The sequence below is a fragment of the Harpia harpyja genome, chromosome 22 (genome assembly GCF_026419915.1).
Source record: "Harpia harpyja isolate bHarHar1 chromosome 22, bHarHar1 primary haplotype, whole genome shotgun sequence".
NCBI classification, from domain to species: domain Eukaryota; kingdom Metazoa; phylum Chordata; class Aves; order Accipitriformes; family Accipitridae; genus Harpia; species Harpia harpyja.
Window position 1 is genome coordinate 14,443,035 of NC_068961.1, and position 22,778 is coordinate 14,465,812.

The 22,778-nt window shown below is 35.4% G+C and overlaps 2 protein-coding genes across 8 annotated transcripts in view; both read right to left on the bottom strand.

Annotated features, from left to right (window-relative positions):
- The window catches only part of TXNDC9 (thioredoxin domain containing 9), a 186,128-nt gene that overhangs the window by 72,534 nt on the left and 90,816 nt on the right, over nucleotides 1–22,778 (bottom strand). The window lies entirely within an intron of this gene.
- The window catches only part of REV1 (REV1 DNA directed polymerase), a 62,581-nt gene that overhangs the window by 18,321 nt on the left and 21,482 nt on the right, over nucleotides 1–22,778 (bottom strand). For 2 of the 7 annotated variants that reach the window (XM_052773574.1, XM_052773575.1), the window contains 10 exons: nucleotides 20,629–20,778; nucleotides 17,790–18,502; nucleotides 15,821–15,928; nucleotides 14,194–14,310; nucleotides 9,347–9,479; nucleotides 8,207–8,335; nucleotides 7,379–7,533; nucleotides 4,904–5,023; nucleotides 1,974–2,194; nucleotides 791–963 (listed from right to left, as the gene is read on the bottom strand). In XM_052773574.1, coding sequence (XP_052629534.1) covers nucleotides 791–963; nucleotides 1,974–2,194; nucleotides 4,904–5,023; nucleotides 7,379–7,533; nucleotides 8,207–8,335; nucleotides 9,347–9,479; nucleotides 14,194–14,310; nucleotides 15,821–15,928; nucleotides 17,790–18,502; nucleotides 20,629–20,778 — 2,019 coding nt within the window. Of the gene's footprint in view, nucleotides 1–790; nucleotides 964–1,973; nucleotides 2,195–4,903; nucleotides 5,024–7,378; nucleotides 7,534–8,206; nucleotides 8,336–9,346; nucleotides 9,480–10,972; nucleotides 11,279–14,193; nucleotides 14,311–15,820; nucleotides 15,929–17,789; nucleotides 18,503–20,628; nucleotides 20,779–22,778 lie in introns of those variants that run through there. The other 5 variants (XM_052773576.1, XM_052773579.1, XM_052773580.1 and 2 more) reach the window with 5 other exon arrangements.

Consider the following 22,778-nt stretch of genomic DNA (forward strand, 5'->3'; position numbering starts at 1 on the left):
TTGAGCAAGCTGGAGAAATGTACACCAACAATATACACCTATGTATGTATTACTGTTTGAAGACAAACCCTTTAAAAGATCAAATGCCTCTATTACCTAGTATTTCACGAGACTATCATCAAATTAAAAGCAACCTTAAACTACAGATTATTGAAGTCAAAAGAAAAAAAAAAGTACCTCCCTACCAAGAGAAGTGGATAGTCACAATGATTCATTGAAAATATTTCACTAAATCACTGGAATTTTTAAGTAGCATCCACAGGCATGCAAGGGTACATTCTCTCAAGAAAGCAATTTCAAACCACAAAGAATACACTTGTGGAGTCAGATTCCTTCTTTCCCATTCCTGCTTCCTCTGAAAACCACAAATTGTTTCTTCTATGCCCCAAAACTTTTCAACTTCTGATGCATTTTCTTTTTTGCCCATTTTTGTCTTTGAAGAAACTCAAAGGTAAAAGATGACTGTTAAAATTGTTCTCTCTTTCTGATTCAGATACCTTAGTCTCTTCCTTCCTTCCTTCCTTCTCCTCCCAATATGCTGTTTTTTATCATTGGGGGAATTTACATTCCATGCTCATGACCAAAAGACCACATATGTACAACCCAAACACAGATGACTTTTGATAATAATATTCTACTTCTGATTTTGGTGCAGGTTTGATATGTAGACAAAGAGGTACCAAGCACTTTAAAATTTCTGTCCTGTCTTTCTGTAAGTTTTGGTGCTCAACATCCTGCAGAAGTGTGCTCATGCCTACTACCAACCATTCTTTTTTCCATGTGTAGTTACCTGGCGATATTATCACAGATTCCATGACCTCCATATTTTGCAGGCTCCACTGGTGCCCCAGCCTTTCTGACCATAATTTTAAGGGTCAATCGTTTACCCTTCATACCAGCAGCTTCAAGTCTACGTTGGATTTCTTCTGAGAGGCTCAGAAGGAAAGCTTCTGCTTCCTTAGGCTGAAGGGGAAAAACAACAACATGTTTAGATAATTACCAGTTTTCAAATATTGAAGGTAAATCATTAAGGGTTAATGCAATCCAGATTGTGTAAGCTGAAAAGAGCAAGCTGACTCACAGGCAATTGTCTTAATTTAACTTCAAGTGTTTTGTTTACATTGTAGGTCCCTGTAGTTAGGTGAGATGGTAGATTCCTATCCTAATGCTGAAATAAGTAGGAAATACTAAGTCCTTTTGGAAATAAGTGTTTAAAAAAAATATATATGTATTTAGAAACCCCAACACAGAATTGCAAGTCTAACTTTAAGCACACACGTAGAAGATGAAGAGCTTAGGGCTTATAAGGAAAATCTTTTTCACCATGAGGAAAGTCAACAGTCAACATGTTGCTCAGAGAAGTTGTGCAGTCTTTGCTCTTGGAGGTTTCCACCACCAGAATGGTCCTGAGCAACTGGTCTGATCTCATAGCTTCCCCTGTTTTGAGCAAAAGGCTGGACTACACAACATCATAAGGTCTCTCCAAAGCTGATTGTTCTATAATTTCTATAAATGCTTAAGTTCTCAACAAAGAGCTGAGTTATTTTTGATACAATTTTGTCAACAACACTCCCCCCTCTACAATATTTGTAAAAAGTCTAATAAAAATGTTGTATTGGAGCAGCTCATTATGGTTTCAGGCACTGGCATCTTTGAATAATCAGCATTTAAATGAAAGAAAATGCCAGGTGTTGACAAACCTACTGTGGTTCTCTTTTTCTGTACCAGACTTGTATAATGAATGCACAATAGCCAGCTAATTTTGTGCTAGCTTCTTTTCAGTCCAATACTTTTGCAGTCTCTCCTCCCATTTTATCGTTTGGTCTCCTACTTCTTCATATTCCTTGTTTCTATTTGGTGACTAAGACGGTGCTCTAACAGATCAAAGTGTAAGTGACAATAATCAGAATATGAGAAGATTCTTCCACAGCTGAAAGAATTCACTGCAGAAAAGGAAGTAAGTTTCAATTTACCTGTGTAAACCTTATTCCATAGTTGATTTCTGCTGAAACAGATTTTCTTTCTTTTTCTGTACGAACAGGTCGATCATCCAAACCACGACAAAATCTGTAGAGCATCTGACCTGTTTTTGGACCAAATTCTTTTTGCAGTTTTGACATTGAAGCACACTGCAGATCTCCACAGGTTTTAATTCCCAAAGAAGCCAGCTTAGATTCCATTGTCCTGCCAACCCCTAACAACAAAGCAATTAGTTCTGTTAACTCTACACAATTCAGAGCCAGTCAGGTTTTGAACAAATAGAATTTGTCTTTTTAAACCTATACTAGGTCCTATCAAATTAATAAATACACACCATAAAAAAAAATTCTACTCAATAAAACATGGTTCAAATGGAAACTTTTGCTATCTTACCTGTATTTCTTTAATCTATTTTATATATTTATTTTAAGATGTCATACTGCAGCATGTTTCTTTATTTCTGGGTAAAATGTGAATGACTCCTGCTTGCAAATCTTCTTGACAAGGTACTGCCTGTTACAGAGTATACAGCTCTGAACACCACAACACTCAGTCCAAAGAGTGTCCAACATGTACATTATGGCAAAACGTACTACAAGTAATTTAATCTAAAATAAAACTAACAAATATTTTGACTACTGTTCCACTGCTTCCTAGGCAGAAAAATAGTATTTCCAGTAGAAGTGATAGCATACCTGTATCACTTGCGCTTTGAATTACCAAGCACTAGAAATTGTAGGTATCCATGGCAACGGCACATATGTAAGTGTGATAAACTTAAGTGTATTTCTGGGTTTTGGAGAGACTGCCTGTTACTTCTGAAAAATATTAGTCCTTTGAGTTTACCAAAGTCAGCAAAAGTTAGAAATCTCAGGTAATCAGCTGCTATCTTTAATAATCTGTTTCTTTGTCCAAGTGGCATTACTGACACAAACACTAAGAAGTTTTTACTATGAACATGAAAGTGAATTCTGAAAACTTTAAAATACTCAAGTCAAAGCACAGTACCATATGAATAATTTTCTAGAGGAAAAATATTTCCTATAAGTTATGCCAAAGAGAAACGGTGCTGTGCTGTAATATTATGTTTGGCCATGGAAGGGGATACATAAAGAGAATTTCTGGTAAACCTGCACCTGTCTATGTATGCTATTCCTACCACTTTGTCATTTCAGTGTCTATTGCTGTCTATTTTTTGTTTCCCTTCTCTTTTTTTATTTTCTTAAACAGAGAAAAATACTATTTTGAACATTTAACACTAAATACATGTATACACATGCAGGCTGAGCTCAGCTGATCACAAACATACAAAGCATAAATGAGTGTTTACTCAGCACTTTTTGCACTATGTCTGGGTCACATTATACTACTAAAGTATGGAATAACAATACAATACAGAATTACATGCCAGGAAACACTTTAGCTTACAACCGTTTTAAAGTATTTTCCTGGAACAATAAAAAACTATAAAGCCTGTTTTCATACAGGTGTATTCTGTATGTCCTTACTGTCTATCACTCTCCCAGCACAGTAACTCCAGTTCCCTGCCATCTCTCTGTGAATGCCACTATGCCTTGGAGAACCTCCCTAAAATCTGTGGGCCAGAAATACTTCTTTCCTGCCCTCCAGCTTTCTCCTTGGTCTTCTCTATGTCCACAGGCATCCCACTCAATCGCTCCAGTTCTCCCTTACTGAAATACCCTTCTCTCTCCTACCTGACCCAGGAACGCAGGACAGAAAACACATACTCTGGCTATACATATGATGACTGGGAACTACTGCAAAAATGTACAATAGCTGAATTTTGCCTGCCTGTCCCTCAAAGGATGTACTCACTTGGATCACTCTCCTCTGTCAAGCTGTCATTTTTCACAAAAGTTGTGGAAACATTATGTCATTAGCACTTCTCTCCCTCAGCAAGATTTGGCTGAAACAGCCAAACAGTTCATAAAACTATTAGTACTTTCATACTTGCAAATTATAAATCATGATCACTGTCACAATCATTTCTTCAGACAACTAGGCAAAAAAACTTGCAATTTGACAAACCTGTTGTTCTTGAAAAGAATCAACACATTCTGTCACAGTTTGCAGTATACCATTGGCTGAAGATCCTTACACAAAAAAATAATTACCTGTGTAACAAATGCCTAATGTGTATTCTACCAGAACCAAAAACTGTCTATAGCTGGATGCAAAGCATAGCAGTGGTAATACTCCCACAGTAGCCTTACTTTCCACCTTCTTCTCTATTTACCAGCCATTCTAATACAGCTCATGTTGCAAGCAGAAACACTTCTCTAGTTCGGTAACATTCTCCTCCACCAAATTTTATTTCTTAATTTTCCTTCTGTCCTTATTCTCTTTGAAATCCCTCAGAGTTTCTTAGATGCAGCAGAGATTAAACAAACTCCTCTCTCTCTCATTTTTTCCCTTCATATATTCTGTTTTATTATGGCATCTGTGCTATTTTTTCCAACTCCTGACTTCATATGCTCCTTTTTACTCTCCTGGACTAGTTCTTAGTTCTAAGCAAACCCTGCCTCTCTCAACGATAAGTACCTGATGCTACTCATTTTATTACATTCATTATGATACAGCAAGCTAGCACTCACTTGACTCATCTAAATAATTTTATTAAAGGATATAAGGTTGCATACCATACGAAACTCTGAGTTTCTTCTGTAGATCATGCTGTGTGAATCCATAAAATTCTTTACTAAAAAAGATGCTTCTCAAAGATACAAAAAGGTCACAGAGATTCTTTTCAGAAATTTCAGAAATTTTCAGAAATCAGTATATCTTCTGTTTTCAGATCATAACCATGGAATAGCATCTAATCTTGTTTGATCCAGCACACAGATTTGTAGCTGAAACTGTTTTAATATCAGGAGGCAAAACATCCTCTAAAAGAAAGGAGTACCTGGAAGACTGGTAACAAGTTGCCCTCTGATAAAATCATCCACTTCTTCAGGTTTTAAGTGATACTGTCCATCTGGTTTTGCTTTACGAGTTGCCATTCTGGCCAGCAGAATATTGGAACCTGTATAAACAGCAAAGTATGTCTGTGTTAACTTCTGTCTTCTCAAGTAGAATGCTGCAGTTCAACAGTCAAGGAAAAAAATGCACAAAGTACAGTAAAATTCTTTATCTTTTACAAAGGATTTAATGAAATATTTTCATATATATTTGCAGTTATCTAATTCCAAACTAGCAGCTAGCCATATTTGTGATTACAGCAGTGTAACTGTAGTGGTAACTGCAATTGTAGAGTTAAAACCAACCAAACAAAAAAACCACCAAAAACCCCCAAACCAACCAAGAAGTAAGTGCAGGACACTTCACTAAGAACACTGAATTTATTTGTCTTGGTTCTACATGTGTAGAGGTACAGATAAACAGTTAAGTGCAAATGACACTGCAGAACTTCAAAAAATCCACTGTGGTCAAGGTAAATAATACTTAGGTGACAATTCTATCAAGTATATTATACAAGAAATACTGGAATTAAGCTAATATTTGAGCCTGAGTATTCACTAAAAAAACCCAATGACTTTTAAATTATTATATGCACTCATGAAGTGTGGTGGGAACAAGACCTATTTCAGCACTTTCTCTTCCCTGTTTACAGGCTTATTCGTGCCCAGCCAATAAGATCTCTGAAATGATACCCAAACACATTCATTATTGCCACTCAAACACCCTGTTCTAAGATAAAGCAAACTAATAAAAGGTCAGGGGAATTCACGACTCACAGCACTGTGTGTTACTATTGTTGTTCTCCTCCCACCTGTGTTCACATTCTTTTTGGCTGTTCTAAAATTTCAGTCATTAAGAACAGTAACTGAGTTTTATGTGCACTGTTTCTCCTGAGAGGTTAAATTGATGAAACAACTAATGACAGATTCCTCATTCAATTTCCTGTTTAACTTTGGGGATCCATGTTTTCTCTATACAGTACTGAAGATTTTTGATCCTCTTATCTATCAAACATACCAACATAGCCTCTAATACCATGAAATCTCAGTGATTTACCTTCTGCAATGTATTATTCCCACAACACTAAAGTGAAGTAGGAAACAACTAACACCTCACTTAACAAATGAGAAACCAAGATATGGGATGTTTATAGATGAGTGTTTAATCTTTCACTAGCATTATTTAAATCAGTTTAGTTGAGCCACTAAAATCTTTAGGGTAAAAATTAAATTTATTCAACTGGCCTAAGCACGAGCTTCTTAAGTTTATCTCCAGTCAGACAACAGTGTTGAGAGGAGATCTCAATAGTATAACAGTATCTATTCAAATTTACATTTTATTATATGGGTAAAACTTTCCCATTGGGCAACATATAAATCACTTACACAAGATGTATGTTTCTGGCAGACCATGTTTTTGCAATAAGGTCTCTACATTCATGTAATAGTACAGTTGTTTCCTCTAATTTATTTACTTAATGAATTATGAGTGAAGAGACAAAGTCCTTGTTGTGTACCTACCATATGAATTTCTAGAAAGGATACCAAAATAATTTTCCAATATCTCACACAAACTGATTATTAGCAAAGAAAAAAAATGCTCATAGTTATTTGTCTCTTTCAATCAGTAAGAGAACTATGATATCAAATTAGAAAATAACGCTTTAAAAACTAATTCCGCTCTTTCTATAGAAAAAACACACTAAATAAGCATATAAAACAGATTACAAATGTATTTCAAGTCAAAACAAGACACAAACAGGAACCCAGGGAATTAGTGTCTCTGTACTATGATATCATAACAAATAAAGGAAGAATTCTGCTTACAGTAATGAATTTCAGCTTGTCTCATAAGTGGATTTCATACACTTATATACACTCAGTATGTTTATTTACAGATATTCAACTCTAGCATTAATTAGGGACAAAAACAAACAAGAAGGGAAGGGGCCAAGCGAAAAGAAATCAAGGAAGTCTTTTCAGATGTGTTATTTCATATACAACACCTACTACAAATCACACAAACCTTTGCTTTCAATACCTTCTAATAATTATGCTAAATCATACCACCCTATAAACTCTTACTGCTATCTCCAATAAAGAACAGAATCTTTGCTCATTTTTCTATTTACTGGAAAAATACAGTAGCATTTCATAAAAATGAATGTAAGAATATCATACAGATGGAATTTTAGCATACTGTTCAGATAACAAAGGAGAAGCGATAGCAATTTTATAAATTTTTGCTTAAGTTTCCACTTACGACGTTTTTCTTGCATTTTTATTTACACTAATTTAATTTAAATGGCAATATATTCTGTACCACACAAACACTTAAGAGTTTTAACAATCTTACATAGCTGTGCTACACCTAACAATAGCAGGCACTGCTTGTAAACAGAAATGAAATAGGTACTTACCCATCCCAACAGAAGCAGTGCATTTAGTCTGGGCTTTGATTTCGGTGCGGATAGCATTTGCAAGTTCATCAGGAGTCAATCTGGTCTCTGTAAGGATTTCAGTGATATCTACTAGTGCTTCATCACAACTGACTGCTTCGATGTTATGAGTATAGCTATCAACACAAAGTAAAGGAGGTGAAACACCAGCAACTGCTCACCATCTGTTAAAACAAATATGTAGCAAATAAAGTCTTCCTTTTGTGTTGGCATTTCCCTGCTTATTTTGTATCACACATCGATTATATATTAAAAATGCTAAACCAGCAAATTACAGTAACACTACTATTGTACGACTAATTTGAACATGCATCATGATTTTAAAGGAACAGCTGGAGAAGGAGTTGAATACTTATTTTTCATTGAGAATAATAAATTTCCAGTTTTGTTCAAGTGCATTTTAAACCAGAAAGTAGTTTCTAATAGATGTTACTCTAGTAACCCATTCTGAAGTTACTCAAAAAAGCTCTTGGAGGAATCTCACTAATAAGCAGGGATCTGCTTCTCATAGTGTAATCAGTAAAAAATTTAACAATGACTCCTTTGGAAGTCAGATGTTGACTGTTTACAGGATTTGGCTTCAAGATGAAAGAATGCTCAGAGGAAGCACGGTGCTCAAAATAACAAAAATACTACAAAAGGAAGATCTTGAGTAGGAATGGCTTTATCAAAGCTGAAGAGTAACATGGAGATGAAAATACTAAATCAAATAATGGCATTCAGCAGTGGCAAATAAAATATGCCTGATAACCTTACCATGAAAGATCATGTAAACAAACAGCACGTTACCTTGCTAATATTTCATATACTGTCCGTGCAACTTCTTTGTATGCGTCGAAATCATACGAAACTGCTTGAAGATTTGGACACAACTTTTTTGCTTGGCCAAAAAACATTCCATTCTTTATGCCGACTTGTCTAAAATTAAATAATAAAAGACCCCAAATAAACACAGTACCAACTTTTCCACAAATTAATATGGGGTATACCCAAATGAAGTATTTGTTTTTTCCCACAAAAAAGGGTTATCAATATAAAGGAATTTAGTCCAACTGCTAGTAATTTAATAGGTAAGAAAAATAACTGCAAATAGAGTATTTGAATTAGCTGTATAATATTCAGGCATGCAGCATGGACAGCCTGCCTTTGGGAACAAGCTTAAGAAAAAGTCTCCAGAATGCACTACTTGCTGTCTTCTGTTTCAAATTAAAACCACGCATATACTACAGTGACTAAGGTAACTGGATCTTATATTCCACTGTGCAAGCTTACAAAATTATGCTCCTGTAATAAACAAACTCTTAACTTTTTGAGATACAAATTTAAGCCTGCCTTTCCTAGCACACTTGAGAAAGGTTCCAATGAAGGAGTAATTTCTGGAGTATTACTTCCATCAGGGAAGAAAATTGTATTTCCAACACTGTGCTTATATTTATGACAAGTTGTTTCATACTCTGAACATTTATAAGCTGTGTTATTGGGGATGTTCAACATAATCTGTGCAAGAAATGGTTTTAAGTTTAGTAATCACACTTACTGTCTGATTTTAACTAAAACCTTCAGTAATGAAGTGTTCTTAATTCCATAAAAGAATGCAATTTTGATACAAAGAAGTGAAGATAACATTATGAAATCAACAATATCACAGTGAATGGCATAAGGTTTTCCTTAACAGGCTTTGTTTCAAGTAACATGTAGGTTAGGCTGAGAGCTATTAAGCAGTGTTTAAAAAGCAGCAGCATCCATAGGGAAGACCTTGTGTTAAATTCTAACAACCTATAGAACTACAACTTTAGAAAACATAAAAAAACCCCCAAATTCCTCTTTAGATTAAATTTCAAGAAATTGACTTAACAACTGCTATTTTTGGACATTTTATGCCTATCTGTATGAGATTTTCAAGCAACTTGATAGGTAACTTTTACCTACCTGGCTTCATAACTACAAGAAGCTATTTCAGCCATGGACAGAACAGTGAGATCGAAGTCAGCTCCGTTCACATGTGTGGAATCCGGATGCTCCCAAACTGATGAGTCCAACTTATCAGGTACTCTAATTTCTGCTTGGAAAATAACATTTACATTTGTTTTTATGTTATTTTTTTAAGAGTTCAACAGAATGAATGTGAATAAAATAAAAATTATGGATTTTATTTTATACAATTTCTATACTGCTACCTGTTGATGAAGAGGTTCTTGATACTATATGGATTTATATCATGGTCCAGAAAAAAAAAAAAAAAAAAAAAAGAACCCCCCCACATAGTAATCTCTCTCTGCAGATCGGTATGTACATATTACTGAGAAGAGTATTAAGCTACAGAAAATGTCTGTTTTCCTGCTAATTACTAGACAGCAGCTTGTTGGTGACTACATACACTATACTTTAAAGTAAGACTGATCTCAGTTAGCTTTAATGACAATAAAAATGATCAAACACTTGAGGCTCACTGCTACAACCACATCCTGTAAACAAATACAAGACACTCAAAAATTTACCAACTGCTTGGCTGAACAAGAAGACACTTAGCTACATTTCTTTTTACAAAAAGCACAACTACCACACAGAAATTAAATTCAGAATAGAAACCCACATTTTATCATACTTAAAACCTCTTACTTAAAACTTTTCTAATAAACTAGATACCACAAAGTGATTTTTAAGAAGTAAAATAACCAGAATGCTAATTAGCTCTAATTAAAAAGTGCTAGCTAGAAACTTATATTTCCTTTAACACTCTTATGGGGATATTGATCGACAAAACTTCTGCTGTTACTTCCTCATAATTCTCTTATTAGGATATGTCAACTTCTTTCAAATATCACCATAAATTTATCTTGGATCAAAATGATACAATTACAAATACTGCAACCCCAGACTGAAAACGAGACAGACCTTCCCTAATTCTATAAAAGTTCACTGCATGCTCTTAGATAAATTTTAAAGAGTCCTCCAGGCCCACTGTGTACTAGGTACTAGAACAGAATTCCATGACACTGAATACTGGAATCAAGTAAAGCATTTTCTATTTCTTTCTGTCTGGGTTTTCACAGTATGTAAACCTTGAAAGACACATGCCTATACTCTAAATACAGATCAGCCTGAAAAAATGGCTAGATGCAAAAACTACTATGCCCTCCCAAACTCCCCATCAGAATGAAAACAACAAGGTATCATACAGACAAAAAGCTTCTATTTACTTAAAATGAAATCTAATATATATGTTATAGTTCTTTTTCATTATTGTAGTCTGTTTAATACCATACAACTTCGTAATATAATAAACAGGTAGTTTTCTTCAGAGTGCCACAATGCTTCATTATATTTCATGGTACTAACAACTTACAAACTGACAATTTAACTGAAAGGAAACATGGAGCTATGTGCACACACGAGTAGTTATCAGACCAGAGAAAGTGTTGTAATGAGTGAGTGGAGACAGCAGGGGTAGAGCCTGACTCATGTGAAAAACTGCTTTTATTCAGAATTTCTGCTAAATTCGTGCACCTTTTTATGTCTTAAATATTTTAATGTATGATGAGCTCAGTAAGTTACCTAAGATGTCTGCAACTGAAAATTAGAGCAAAATTATGCCCCAAATAAAGACAAGAATGACAAGAACAATTTCCTTAGTCCATGCCTTCCTGTGCCCTGGCCTGAGATGATGCTGTCATCTTGTCTATCTTCATTGGACTCGTCGACTTTTTCCACATCGCAGCAGAGCAGATCCCCCCATGAGCTGATGGAGTCACTTCATGTGAAATTCAGGGCAATGCAGAACACATTGTCCTCAATGGAAGGCAAGGTAGAGAACCTCTCATCAAAAGCTGGGAAACTAGACAGGCACATGGTGAATGTGGAGCAACGGATGGAGAAATCAGAGGCCAGGACCCAAGTCTGTGAAAAAGAAATCGCTGAGAATAAATCTGTGACTAATATGATGGTTAAAATCTGCTGCTCTTTAGAATGAAAAAAGGGAGATACTAGGGTTGAGGGAAAGGAAGCCTAGAAAACATTCACATCTTGGGCATTCTGGCCATGGAAGAGACCCCAAACTATGAATCCTGATTAACATATGTTAATCTTCTATCTTTAGAACATGAATGTTAAAGATGGCATGTATGTAGAGAAGTAACTTCTACTACCCAGAAAGTCTATCTCCAATTCGGAGATGTAGGGTGAGAATGATAGCAAGTTTTTAAATTTAAAAGTTATACAATCTTGGATGAATTCAAACAAGAAAAAGAAAGTATTGCATAAAAGATTCAAGATTCTATTGACACTAGGTAATTGTGTAGCAATGCAGATCAAAGGCAGGAACCAGTACCACTAAAGAAGTAATTTGCAAAAAAAAAGAAGTAGCTGAAGCAGCAGAATCCAGTATTTGGTCAAAAGTGATTCATAAGGGTTTCGTTTTGTTTATTTTTTGTTTTGTTTGTTTGGTTTTAATTTGGAACATTTTTTCTAATAAGCAAGACCTGGAGAAGGCAAAATCAGAGAACAGTCTGGAAAGCATGAAGCATCAAAAAATGAAGTGGATTCCATGTTAAAGCATGGATGTAAAAATATGCTCATGTTCAAAGTTGGTCCCAACTACCTTTTTATTTCATTTATATAACATGTCCCCAAACAGAATTGTGTATGTTTAACAGCATAATTTAGCATTCTGTATTTTTGATATTTTAGAAAAAGTACTTTTCCATGTGATACATGTACCTACTGGACCATATTTACCTCTGGAATGGCACAATTAAACACATTCTGTGAAGTGTGTCACATAACTTTCTAAGATACTGTAATGTTAGAACAGCCTAACCTCCAATTCCACCTTTTCATCTAAGACCATAACTAACTGTAATTTCTTTTCCCCAAAAGGAAGACAAGCCACGTACGTATGAGAATGCAAGCAGAAACAACAGGTTTTATTTTTTCGTTGATAAAACCACTGTACATGGAGATAAAAAATTAATAAAGAGACTAAAAAAATATTAGGAACTGCAGCTAATGAGATAGAGATTATAAAAAGAGTATTAGGAAAAAAATCCTTTCACCAAAACAATAGGTTGCACAATCAGACTAAGTATCAAGAAAGAAAGAGCTAGCTGCCTGCCTGTGTGCAAGCCAGTGAGACTGGATGCTGAAGTTAAAGAAATGAATGTGTGGATATCCAGAAAAAGCTGCCACAGTAAGAAACTGAGTTTGTTATACAATGAGGCTGAAATCTGCTGTAGCCTTAAGTAATAAATATAGTAGAAGAGATACTACTGAATTTGTGAATCACAAAGAACATGCTAGATATCAGCTAAACTTCTGTAATTTAACTGCCTCACTCTCCAAACATTGCTTGATTGTATGAAGTCACACCCTTATCCAGTCTAAGGTCCTAATAAAAATTATGAAGTCACTGTCTAAACCTGAACTACCAATAAGTAGTTCATACACAAGCTATACTACAGAAAATCCAACTCCATAAAAACCACGGCTATCTTTGTAACGCACTTATATATTTGCAAACAACACAGCAGAAACTAAAGTCTGGAGGATCCTGAAAAGTCCTTAAAAAGTTAAAGGCCAGTGGGTTCCACAAACATATATTCTATGCAAAAAGACAAATAAAATGGCATCACTTCCTGCAATACCTTGTTTCCAAATGTCTTTGAAAATTGGCAGAATTTATTAGTTTGGTTTTGTTGTTTGTTTGTGTTTTTTTTTTTAAAGTACTGACATTTCAGAAATAACCATGGAAGAACAACCTGTCTTTATCCACCTCCTGAATCAACAAAATAACTCACTGAGGTGTAAGCTTTTTAACAACAGTAATTGCTACCACAAGGTTGGTAAAAAGTGCATGTACGAGGGACAAAGGAGAAACTCAATTTTCACATCTAAACTGAAATGAAATAGCAGCTGCCCCTTATATATGCACTTTTTACCAACCTTGTGGTAAAAACTAAGTTTCAAGCTGATCAAGCAGAGTGGTGGAGAAAAAAAGAGAAACAAGTTGCCAATGTTTAGCAATATACCTTCTCATACTAAATGCAGTTCAGGCAGTATAATAATAATAAAACTTGGTAATAAAAGTATGTTTTGTTTCCATTAGTATACTACTACTTGAGGACACAGAAAGTTACACATTTCTAAATTACTGCAGGCAAGTAAGGAATTCTCCAACTACGCCAGATGCCCTGGTTTTGAGGAAAGAAAGTACTGGAGAGACAGAACTCATGAAGTTGCACAGACTTTCTAGAAACCTAAAATGCTCTAACAACCACCCAACTTAACTCATTGTACACAGATATTGTACACATGCAATTCAAAAGCCAACTTCAAACAATCAATTTCTCACTGGCCATGTGCTGTCATTTCTACTTTTACAGCAAAAAACGTTTCAGTAGCCTTTTAAAATTTATTTTGTACCTTCTCTGTAATAGACTCACTTAGAACAAAGTGATCCCAGACAACCTGTATTTATTTCTTATTTTAAATAATTACTTAACATTATATCTTATACGCAACCTCAACGAACGTGAGCAAAACCTAAAACTACTCTAAAATAATTCATCCATACTGAGCAAAGCTAACTAACAAGAAGTCACAGTGGCATGTTATTACTGAGGCCACAGAGCACCATGTTGTCCAAAGATACTTCTTTTCTGAAATCCCCTGCATGAAAAAATCAAATTCATCCACTGTACACTTTATTAATAGCTTTAAGGAAAAAGTCTTCAATAATGACAGTTAAAAACATACAGACAAACAGACAGACTTATTTGTACCTGCTTTGCCATTCAATAGCTTATTCTGGTAATATTGCTGTTCAATCTGGGGGTTTGCACCAGGGCGCAGTGGTGCCTTTCCTGCACCCCTGTTACTAGTAACAGCTACTGGTTTTCCTGTGGAGAAGAAATGCATATACTTGTAAATCAACATCTACAATAGCTTACATTTTAATAATAGCAAAACTAAGGTAAGATCATAAAGATGCCTGCTTTATTTTTTTATAATTTCTTTCAAGCTTATACACTCTTACAGCATTAAGGAGGAAACAGCTATGAAAGTGACTTTGCATTGTGACTATCAATTTGCTGTCTTAATTGCAGTCACGTGTAAAGAAAAGCTTTTAAAGAGTGAAAATACAGCCATACTGGTTTGTCTTTATTAACAAGTATAACTGGAAGCTGTGAAACTTCACCAACACCCTAATGATTCATTAGTTTAAGACACAGCAGTGTACTGATTTTAAATACTTTTATCATGTTTATTAAGTAAACTAGGAGAGTATACACATACCAACACACTCAGTTCCACTTGTTTAATTAACTGTACAGATCAAATATTTAATAAACTTTTGACTTTTTAGTAGTATCAACACCTCCATAATTTTTCCAGAGGAAGCTAATTTATGCACTGGAAGTTCTGGCAGACTTCCATGGAACAGAAAAAAATATTTGCAGAAAAGTCCTAGGTTCTTTATATTCCAGTAATGGAATTTGAAACTTGGCAGGAAATAAAGTTTTAAAGACCCAAACATACCAGGAGTATCTCTGATACAATTGCTCCTGCCTTTGGACAGAAGAGAGCAAAGGAATTGTATATAACAGCTTACTCTTTCCCAGGGTCTACGATAGCTGCGTGTCAGACGGTCACCACTGCACCAAATCTTCAGACTTGTGCATGGCCAGAGTTCAATGTTTGCACAGAACTAGTATCTCCACTTCAGAATTGTACACTTGTAAAAAACCCACCAAAACTTGCTAAGGAGCTCCACTAACTCTTCCTATGCCCTAACGATGATCACACAACTCAGACTTCTAAATGGCAAATGAATTGTTCATCCTCCAGGCCTTATAATACTTCATGTGTAAGAGCTTAGATAGAAAAGGGAAGGAGAAGCAAACTTCCCTTGAAAAAGATGCATCAGGCAAAAAGACAATTAATTCTCAGCCTTGACCTTTCCACTTTTCTAGTTAAACAAAGCTCCTTATGTTCTTATGTTACTTCAGGAAAATTTTTAGGATATCCCCCCCCCCCCCCTTTTTTTTTTTAACAGAGAGTGACCAAAACCCACTTTTGGTACAACTAGAATTTGACCTCCAATTTCTAATATGGTAGATTTAAGTCTCAGTAAGGTATGTGCAATGTTACAGAGAATGGTTGCTCCAGATTTTACTTCTATCTTCTTTACATAATGAAAGGAGACAACAAGGAGAATTCCAGTTCTCTCTTCCACTTGCTTTTGGATTGTAAGAAAGTAAGCAGGAATATGAAAGTTGCACGGTCTGACTATCAAAGATGCCAGAAAAAAAGATTAACATGGAAAGTTCATTTTGTAAGTGTGCAATTTTGGTTTTATTTTTAAAGCCTTAACTGAGTAAACTGTAACATGTAGAATTAAATACTGACCTTTGAGATCTGGTCTATTTCGGATAGCCACAGACACAAAGAAGCAATCCATATCCACGTGCATTATACAGCTCTGTGGCTTGGCTGAGCTCGCAACAGACACATTACCTAGTATGAAGATACACCAACAGAGAACTTGAACCCTAATTTACACACTCTGGTACTACTCACAGTAGTCATCAAGGACTATTATCAAGTTTTTACAACGTTAAATTATAAAGAATTTTGTTTCTTCTCACCAAGAAGATATTTACATTTACAAAATTCTCAGGGAAACGTAAACATAAACAGTAGACAAACAGCCTAAAAATGCATCAACTTAAAGTTTCTATTTTATTTTCTCATAATTAACACCCTATACCTAACAAGTTCCCCCAATCCAAGGAGATTAATGCATGTTGCGGGAACTGGATCTTAATTTCGCTATGTTAACACTGAATCTGGAACAGAGAACTTTACTCCTTTTTGTTCATCAATCAGAAGACTGTTCCAAAAGATAAAAAAAAAGTTTAGCTGCACTAAGAGCCACCATTAATTCTTCATGAAACACACCAAAATTAGTTTTAAACCTCCCATGCAATTGGATTTTGTCATTGCTGTACCTACACTCATGCAAACATTCAGCAAAGATGAGCAAGATAGCTCCAGACTGAAAAACTTACATGCCTAAAGCACTAGAAACACTTGTGTCAAGTATTCTAGAAGTTCAAGTCTGCATGTCTCCTCCGACCTACCAGAGGAGGCTATATCTAACAACAACAAAATCTTAATTTGAACAATGCATAAAGTATAACAGTGAAAAAATACTTCAATACGTCAAGTGAATTGTTCTGCTTAACTTCTGAGTTAATTACTGAGTAATCCGAAAAATGTTTTCCTGTTTTTAATAATTTACCATTTGAACTCATTCTTTGAAAAATAAGGACTGTCTTATAAAGGGCATATTTACAAATCAAGTGATCAAGTTAATGCTTAAGAAGCTGCTACTTATCAACTGCAACACAGTCATTAACTATTTGAATACACTAGGCCAAATCAAAGAGAAAATAAAAATATATTAGCTTATACAGTAATTTGACGGAAAAAATACACATTAAGGTAGTTCATAAGCTAACATGTTTCATAACTGGGGTGTCCTAGCACAAACACAGAATCAGTTAATTTATCTAAACAGTAATTTTTTAGGATGTGGTAATTTATCGTCAAGCATATTTTCATAAGATTACAAGTGAGTATTTTTACAGTACAACAGAGTCAGAATCTCTTCGATGGTACAGAGCTAGCCTTTTAATTGAGTAAGACTGTAAATGAGAGATTCTAAAGATGCAAAATACTTTAACTGTACTTGTAACACTTTGTCTCTCATGAATTACACATATTTTTTCATTTTGGCCCTTGATGTAATGACATAAAACATTTCTGTCAGAAGCCAGGTTCAGAAGTCCCGTATGACACTGCTACCCATTTAAACAGACCCAGAGGTATATAAAACTCTTACTAACAAACAAACAAAAAAAATTAGATTTTAGTTCACTTCCACATGTTACTCATCTTTTAAATTTTCATACTGAACTATAAGCAGCAAGGTTTTTCTTCTGTTTTTTCCCCTTTCGATTTTCACCCAGCAACTACAGACTTGTGGATTTAGATATATATAGTATTTTTTCCCCTTGATCAATCCATGTATCTTGGTAAAGTCAGGAATATTATTTCTACAAGGAGGAATTGAACATAGACCAGAATATCAAATTAAGTCACATTTTAAGTTAAAAAAAAATCCAAACAAACAAAACCAAAAGCAGCTGGATTCTTTAGTTTTCAGTGCATCAAAGTCACCAAACTTTTCCACATAGCCTGACTGTAAGGTAAATATTGAATACTAACCTACTTAGTCTCAGTTAGACATTTAATGTACAAACAAAGATATAAGGCACCTTCTCAACATAAACCTTCTTAAACAAGTATCTACCTGTGTCAGTTTTAAGTGCGGACCTGCCTGCTTTCCATTTTTTTAATTTTTCCCTTCCTGGAAAGACACCGCTGTTTTTTCTCTGCAGGCTGTTGACAAACTCTGTCAATTCACACTTCCATGTTGATATATGATGCAGTCTTGAACGTGAATAAAAGTCAGAAATAAAACTACAATCTGAAGGTTTGGACACAGGTAAGGAAGCTGCCTTGCTAGGAGTAGGTACAGAAGTGCTTTTTGTGCTTGAAGGCCCCTGAACAGTGGAGTGGTGAGCACCATTTATTTTAGCATTACTGTGCAAAGATGAAGATGAGGATGAATTACTCATAGTCCTATGTGGATTCCACGAGAAGTCTGTATTCTTGTTGCTTTGCTGCAACTGCTGCGTTGTGCAGTCTCTAAAGTCAACCATGCCTTTTTCAGTCTTCCCCTCCTCCTGCACAGGGCCTGGAGAGAACCTACTTGCAACACCGTTGCCGGAGGGCACCCAGCAATCCTGTGTCTTTAAGGCACTGGTAGAAGTGTGTGTGTGTCCGTTAAAAATGGCAGTGCTGTCTTTGTGAGACTGAATCCCATTTTGTTTCCGTCCAGGAAGGATCTGCTCCAGCTCCATAAATCCAAAATCATCGCTTTCTTCTTCCTCTTCTTCATTCCAGCTACTTACTCCATTAGGTGTGATCTCGTTTTCCATCTCACATTTGTTAATATGATTTCTGAAACAGATATGATTATTTAATACCATATCTTTTATAAAAAAGGCACATTTACAGGTCATTTCAAGTGCTAAGTATTTATCTTCCTAATTATTATCAGTATATACTTGAGTAGTTTTTACATCCTCAAGACAATTATCTCAAACTCTGTCCTCTCAATGTCACAAAATATTGTATTGCTGTACAAAAGATTTCATAGATTTGGTGTATTATTAATGCAGCACTACCAGAAGTTTACACAGGAGTGACCAAAATCATGCTCACATTAGAAAAGCTATTTCCAAGGACTGTAGTTTGACCAGCAGTCTCCAATTGAATTACAATAATTACTTATTTGCTAACAGAACTGTACTACCATGGGCAGCATGAACGGCAGGAATATGCAAACCATCAGAAGGAGTAATCTTTTTATCAAGAGATGTGATTTTCCTTATCTAGTTACAAACAAACAAACAAAGAAAAAAAGAAAGTATACATAGAAAACTTATATTTTTTAGAAACTTACTTCAGATTAACCTGTTAAATTTATTTTATTTTCTTTCAAGGAAAAATCTGTTCAAACTCTATAAATCAAACATATTCTTAGCTTTTGACAAAAACCCAAACAAATTACTTTTCATCTTTTAAGCATATAAACCAAAGTATTCTGCCACAGGGGCACTGGCAATTTACATTTACTCTGACAGTATGAGAGGCAAAGCTTTCATTCAAAAAATTAACTGTGTAACAAACCCTAAGTGGAATTAAAACCAAAGCCTTCAAGGGTTGTGCATACTCCTGATCTGCGGAAAAAACCCCAACCATCACTCCCAACTCGCAAAGGTAGCAATTTAAGTACACAAAAAAAAGGTGGGAAATAATCAGCTATCCAGTATACCAGTGAAATCAGAAAGCCAATTAACTGTGACAACAATTTGGTTAAGATTATCACAATCATAAATTACATTAAACAGAATATTTTTGAGGAGTTTCATGGTTGAAAGTGGTATATCCAGTGGTACATATTTAGTATCAGTGGCTAAGGCAGGTTTTTAAACTCATGCTTTTCAGACTAAATTGGTATTTTTGGAAGTCTGAATATTCTCATTTAAAAAATATTAACAATACAATAATAACAGGTGCTGGTGATTGTATCACTTGTTGTTTAAAATATGGGTAAGAAATACTGCTTAGGATATTCATTTTGTGGCACTGGTTTTATTTTTCCTATATATAGTCAAATCCCACTCATGTGGTAGAGTCTTCTCAGCATTTTGCAGAACTGGATTTTAAACAGATCAGCGGACTGTGGAAGAACACAGATCACCATCACAAATCAGAAAGTATAACATCTTGTACAGTATCCTTGGCTCTGAGCAGTAGAATTGGACCAGATGACCTCCAGAGTTCTCTTCCACCCTCAACCATTCTATGATTTTATGATTCTTGCCTCTAACCAACAAACATGTGCTTCTGAAAAAGATGCAGGAACCCTCTTAAAAAAAATCTACAGAATAGTCTGTTCAAGTGGAAGGTTTATTTCCAAATTCCTATTCCTCTACCAGTTAAAAGTTTTGCTGGTGCTTTCTGTTTTCTATTCCCTTCTCAAGGTCTTTTAGGAGAATTTTTTATATTGTAATTGGATATTTTAATCCATCTTCTCTCTCAAGCATGACTTAAACCTTGGTATTAGCATACTTAAGGTACGCCGTGACTTTTTTTTAAAAAAGAAGCTAAAAAAAGAACTTAACTAGTATGCATTTACATTTGTTCCTAGGCACCTCTAGCAAAAGTAATCAAATCATACCAGCTTTTTGTTTTTGAAATAAAGACCTACTTTTCAGTGTCACTAGTCAGAATCTGTTAACGTATGCCTGTTGCTTCCATACAGATATGCTACATTCTAGGACTCCCAGGTCATGTTATCAAGCAAAGTGTGGTCCAAAGACCAGAGACAAGACTCAGAGTCAAGGTAACTGTAGTTCTGTCCTCAACTATTCATATAGCTATACCTTATTTTTAATTTCAGTGCCTCAGAGCTTCCCTCTTATAAAGCCGAAATGAATTTTAAAAATGTTACAGTTATAAATGCAAACCCATTATGGGTGAATGATTAGCAGCTGCATTACAAGATCAGAAACACTTACACCCTGTTGAGATCTTTAGCTATATTGCTTGGACCTGGCATGGCATCTTCAGGTTTGCATATGCTATTAAAGTTGAGACCTTTTTGAACACTTGACTGCTTGGTGTAAAGCTGATACGGAATGTGCGAGAGGAGACGTCCAGCTTTAATGCTGAAACAAACAAACAAAAAAGGAACAGGTTATTACTTAAGACATTTTAAAACCCCCAACCTTCTACGCTAAAAAATACCTCATATACAATAAACTATTACTTTGGTCATTACCTTTTGCTGTTCTGCTATGTGTACTTGCAGTCCCACAACCCCTTTCCCACTACTAACTGGATTGAACTGAAAAGTAATTTGTCATGTGGAGACTGGTACTACAAAAGACATTTGCACAGTTGTTGGTCAGTTGTCTACATCCATTTCTGTTCTCCAATTAAGGCACACAAACCCTAAATATTTAATTTCAAAAACAAAATAAACAATGCCCCGTCAAAAAAAACCCTGCTGAGTGGTCCAGGTTATTCTAACTGAACAATGCTGACTGAGCTCTTTAACTTGGAACAATGCAAATGCATGTGTTCTAAGCAAATATGGGTAGAATTTGAAGGAGGTCAGCTAGGATGTGGTTCACTATTAAAGGAACTACTTTTTCCATTCCAAAAGGATAATTACCCCTTCTTGTGAGAAAATTCACTGAAGAAAGCTAGACAGAAGAATAATTTCCAAATAGACCTTCCATAAATATCTACCACGATCATTCCAGTTCTGTCCTATGTGTTCCACTGTTCTTTGTATCTCCCTCTTCTTTTTCTTCTTCCACTGAAACTGCAATTATACTTCAATAACTACTAAATTCCTTAGGGAAGTCATGGACTTTAAAGTGGAATCCTCTCAAAAATACACCACAGCATGATTTCATCTCTCCACCCCAACGCCTGTTGCTGGCAGTAGAGATAACAGCCTTCCCGGCCTATACTTCACCTCTTCTTCATATTGAACACTGGGTCAGAGATGCTGAAACTTCTTACAGCAGCAGAACCTCTCTCATATCAAAGAAACTTAATATCAGTGTTCAGTTTTGAAGATACAATTGGATTCAAATTTTTAAAGAGAATTTAGGTCAGTGACAGATACTGTTTTTCTGTTCTTCAATACCTGAATGCTTTCTCTTGGAGATGTGCTTTTTAACTAGCTCAAATCTGTACTACTGTCAAGGGAGCTGGACAGTGGAACAAAAGCCCTTAGGAGCTTTCTTGCTGCAATTAGAGAAGAATATAGTGGGAGATTGCATTTCCCAATTAGATAAATTAAAACTAGTTAGGCATATACATAGAGACCTGGTAAGGTTTCTATGGGAATGGAATAGTAAAAACAGCCCTAAAAATACTTCAATTAAATATTGTTTGATACATGAATATATAGCATTCATAAAGGAACAACATTTACATTAAACATGCCAAACAGAGTTAAAAATACACATGGTAGAGTTCCAAAGCTTTCTTGTAAAGAAAGTGGTGATGCCGCAGCTAAGCTTTTACAATGGCTGATTAGACTGTTTCTTGTAACACTGCGTGAACCCGGGTGCATAACAGCCCAGGTAACATTTCAGAAATCATTACTGCAATTTCAAGATGATAAAAAACCCCACATTTATTTAAGAACTTGTTTATGCTAAGGTTTTAGCTACTGGCATAGCTGCATTACTAGATCAATACATGGTTTTGTTTTTTTCAAACTGTATTAAGATGCAGCAACAGGAATCCTGTTTTAGATGCATCATTCAACATCTTTCCCATTCCACACTCCCTGGATCACAGAATTCATAATCACTAAAAAAAATTAGGTTGGAAAGGACCTCTGGAGGTCTCTAGTCCAAACACTGCTCAAAGCAGGGTTATCTTTAAAGTTAGATCAGGTTGCCCAGGGCTGATCTCCAAGGGCAGAGATTCCAAAACCTCTCTAGGCAACCGTTCCACTGCTTACTCTCTTTCACTGTGAAAAATCTTTTCCTTATACTCAGTTAAAATTTTCTTTGCTGCAACTTGCGACTATTGCCTCTGGTCCTCTTGCTGTGTATCTTGAAGAAAAATCTGGCTCCACGCTCTCTGTAACCTCCATATAGGTAATGAAAGACAACAATGAGATCCCCTCCTAGTATTCTCT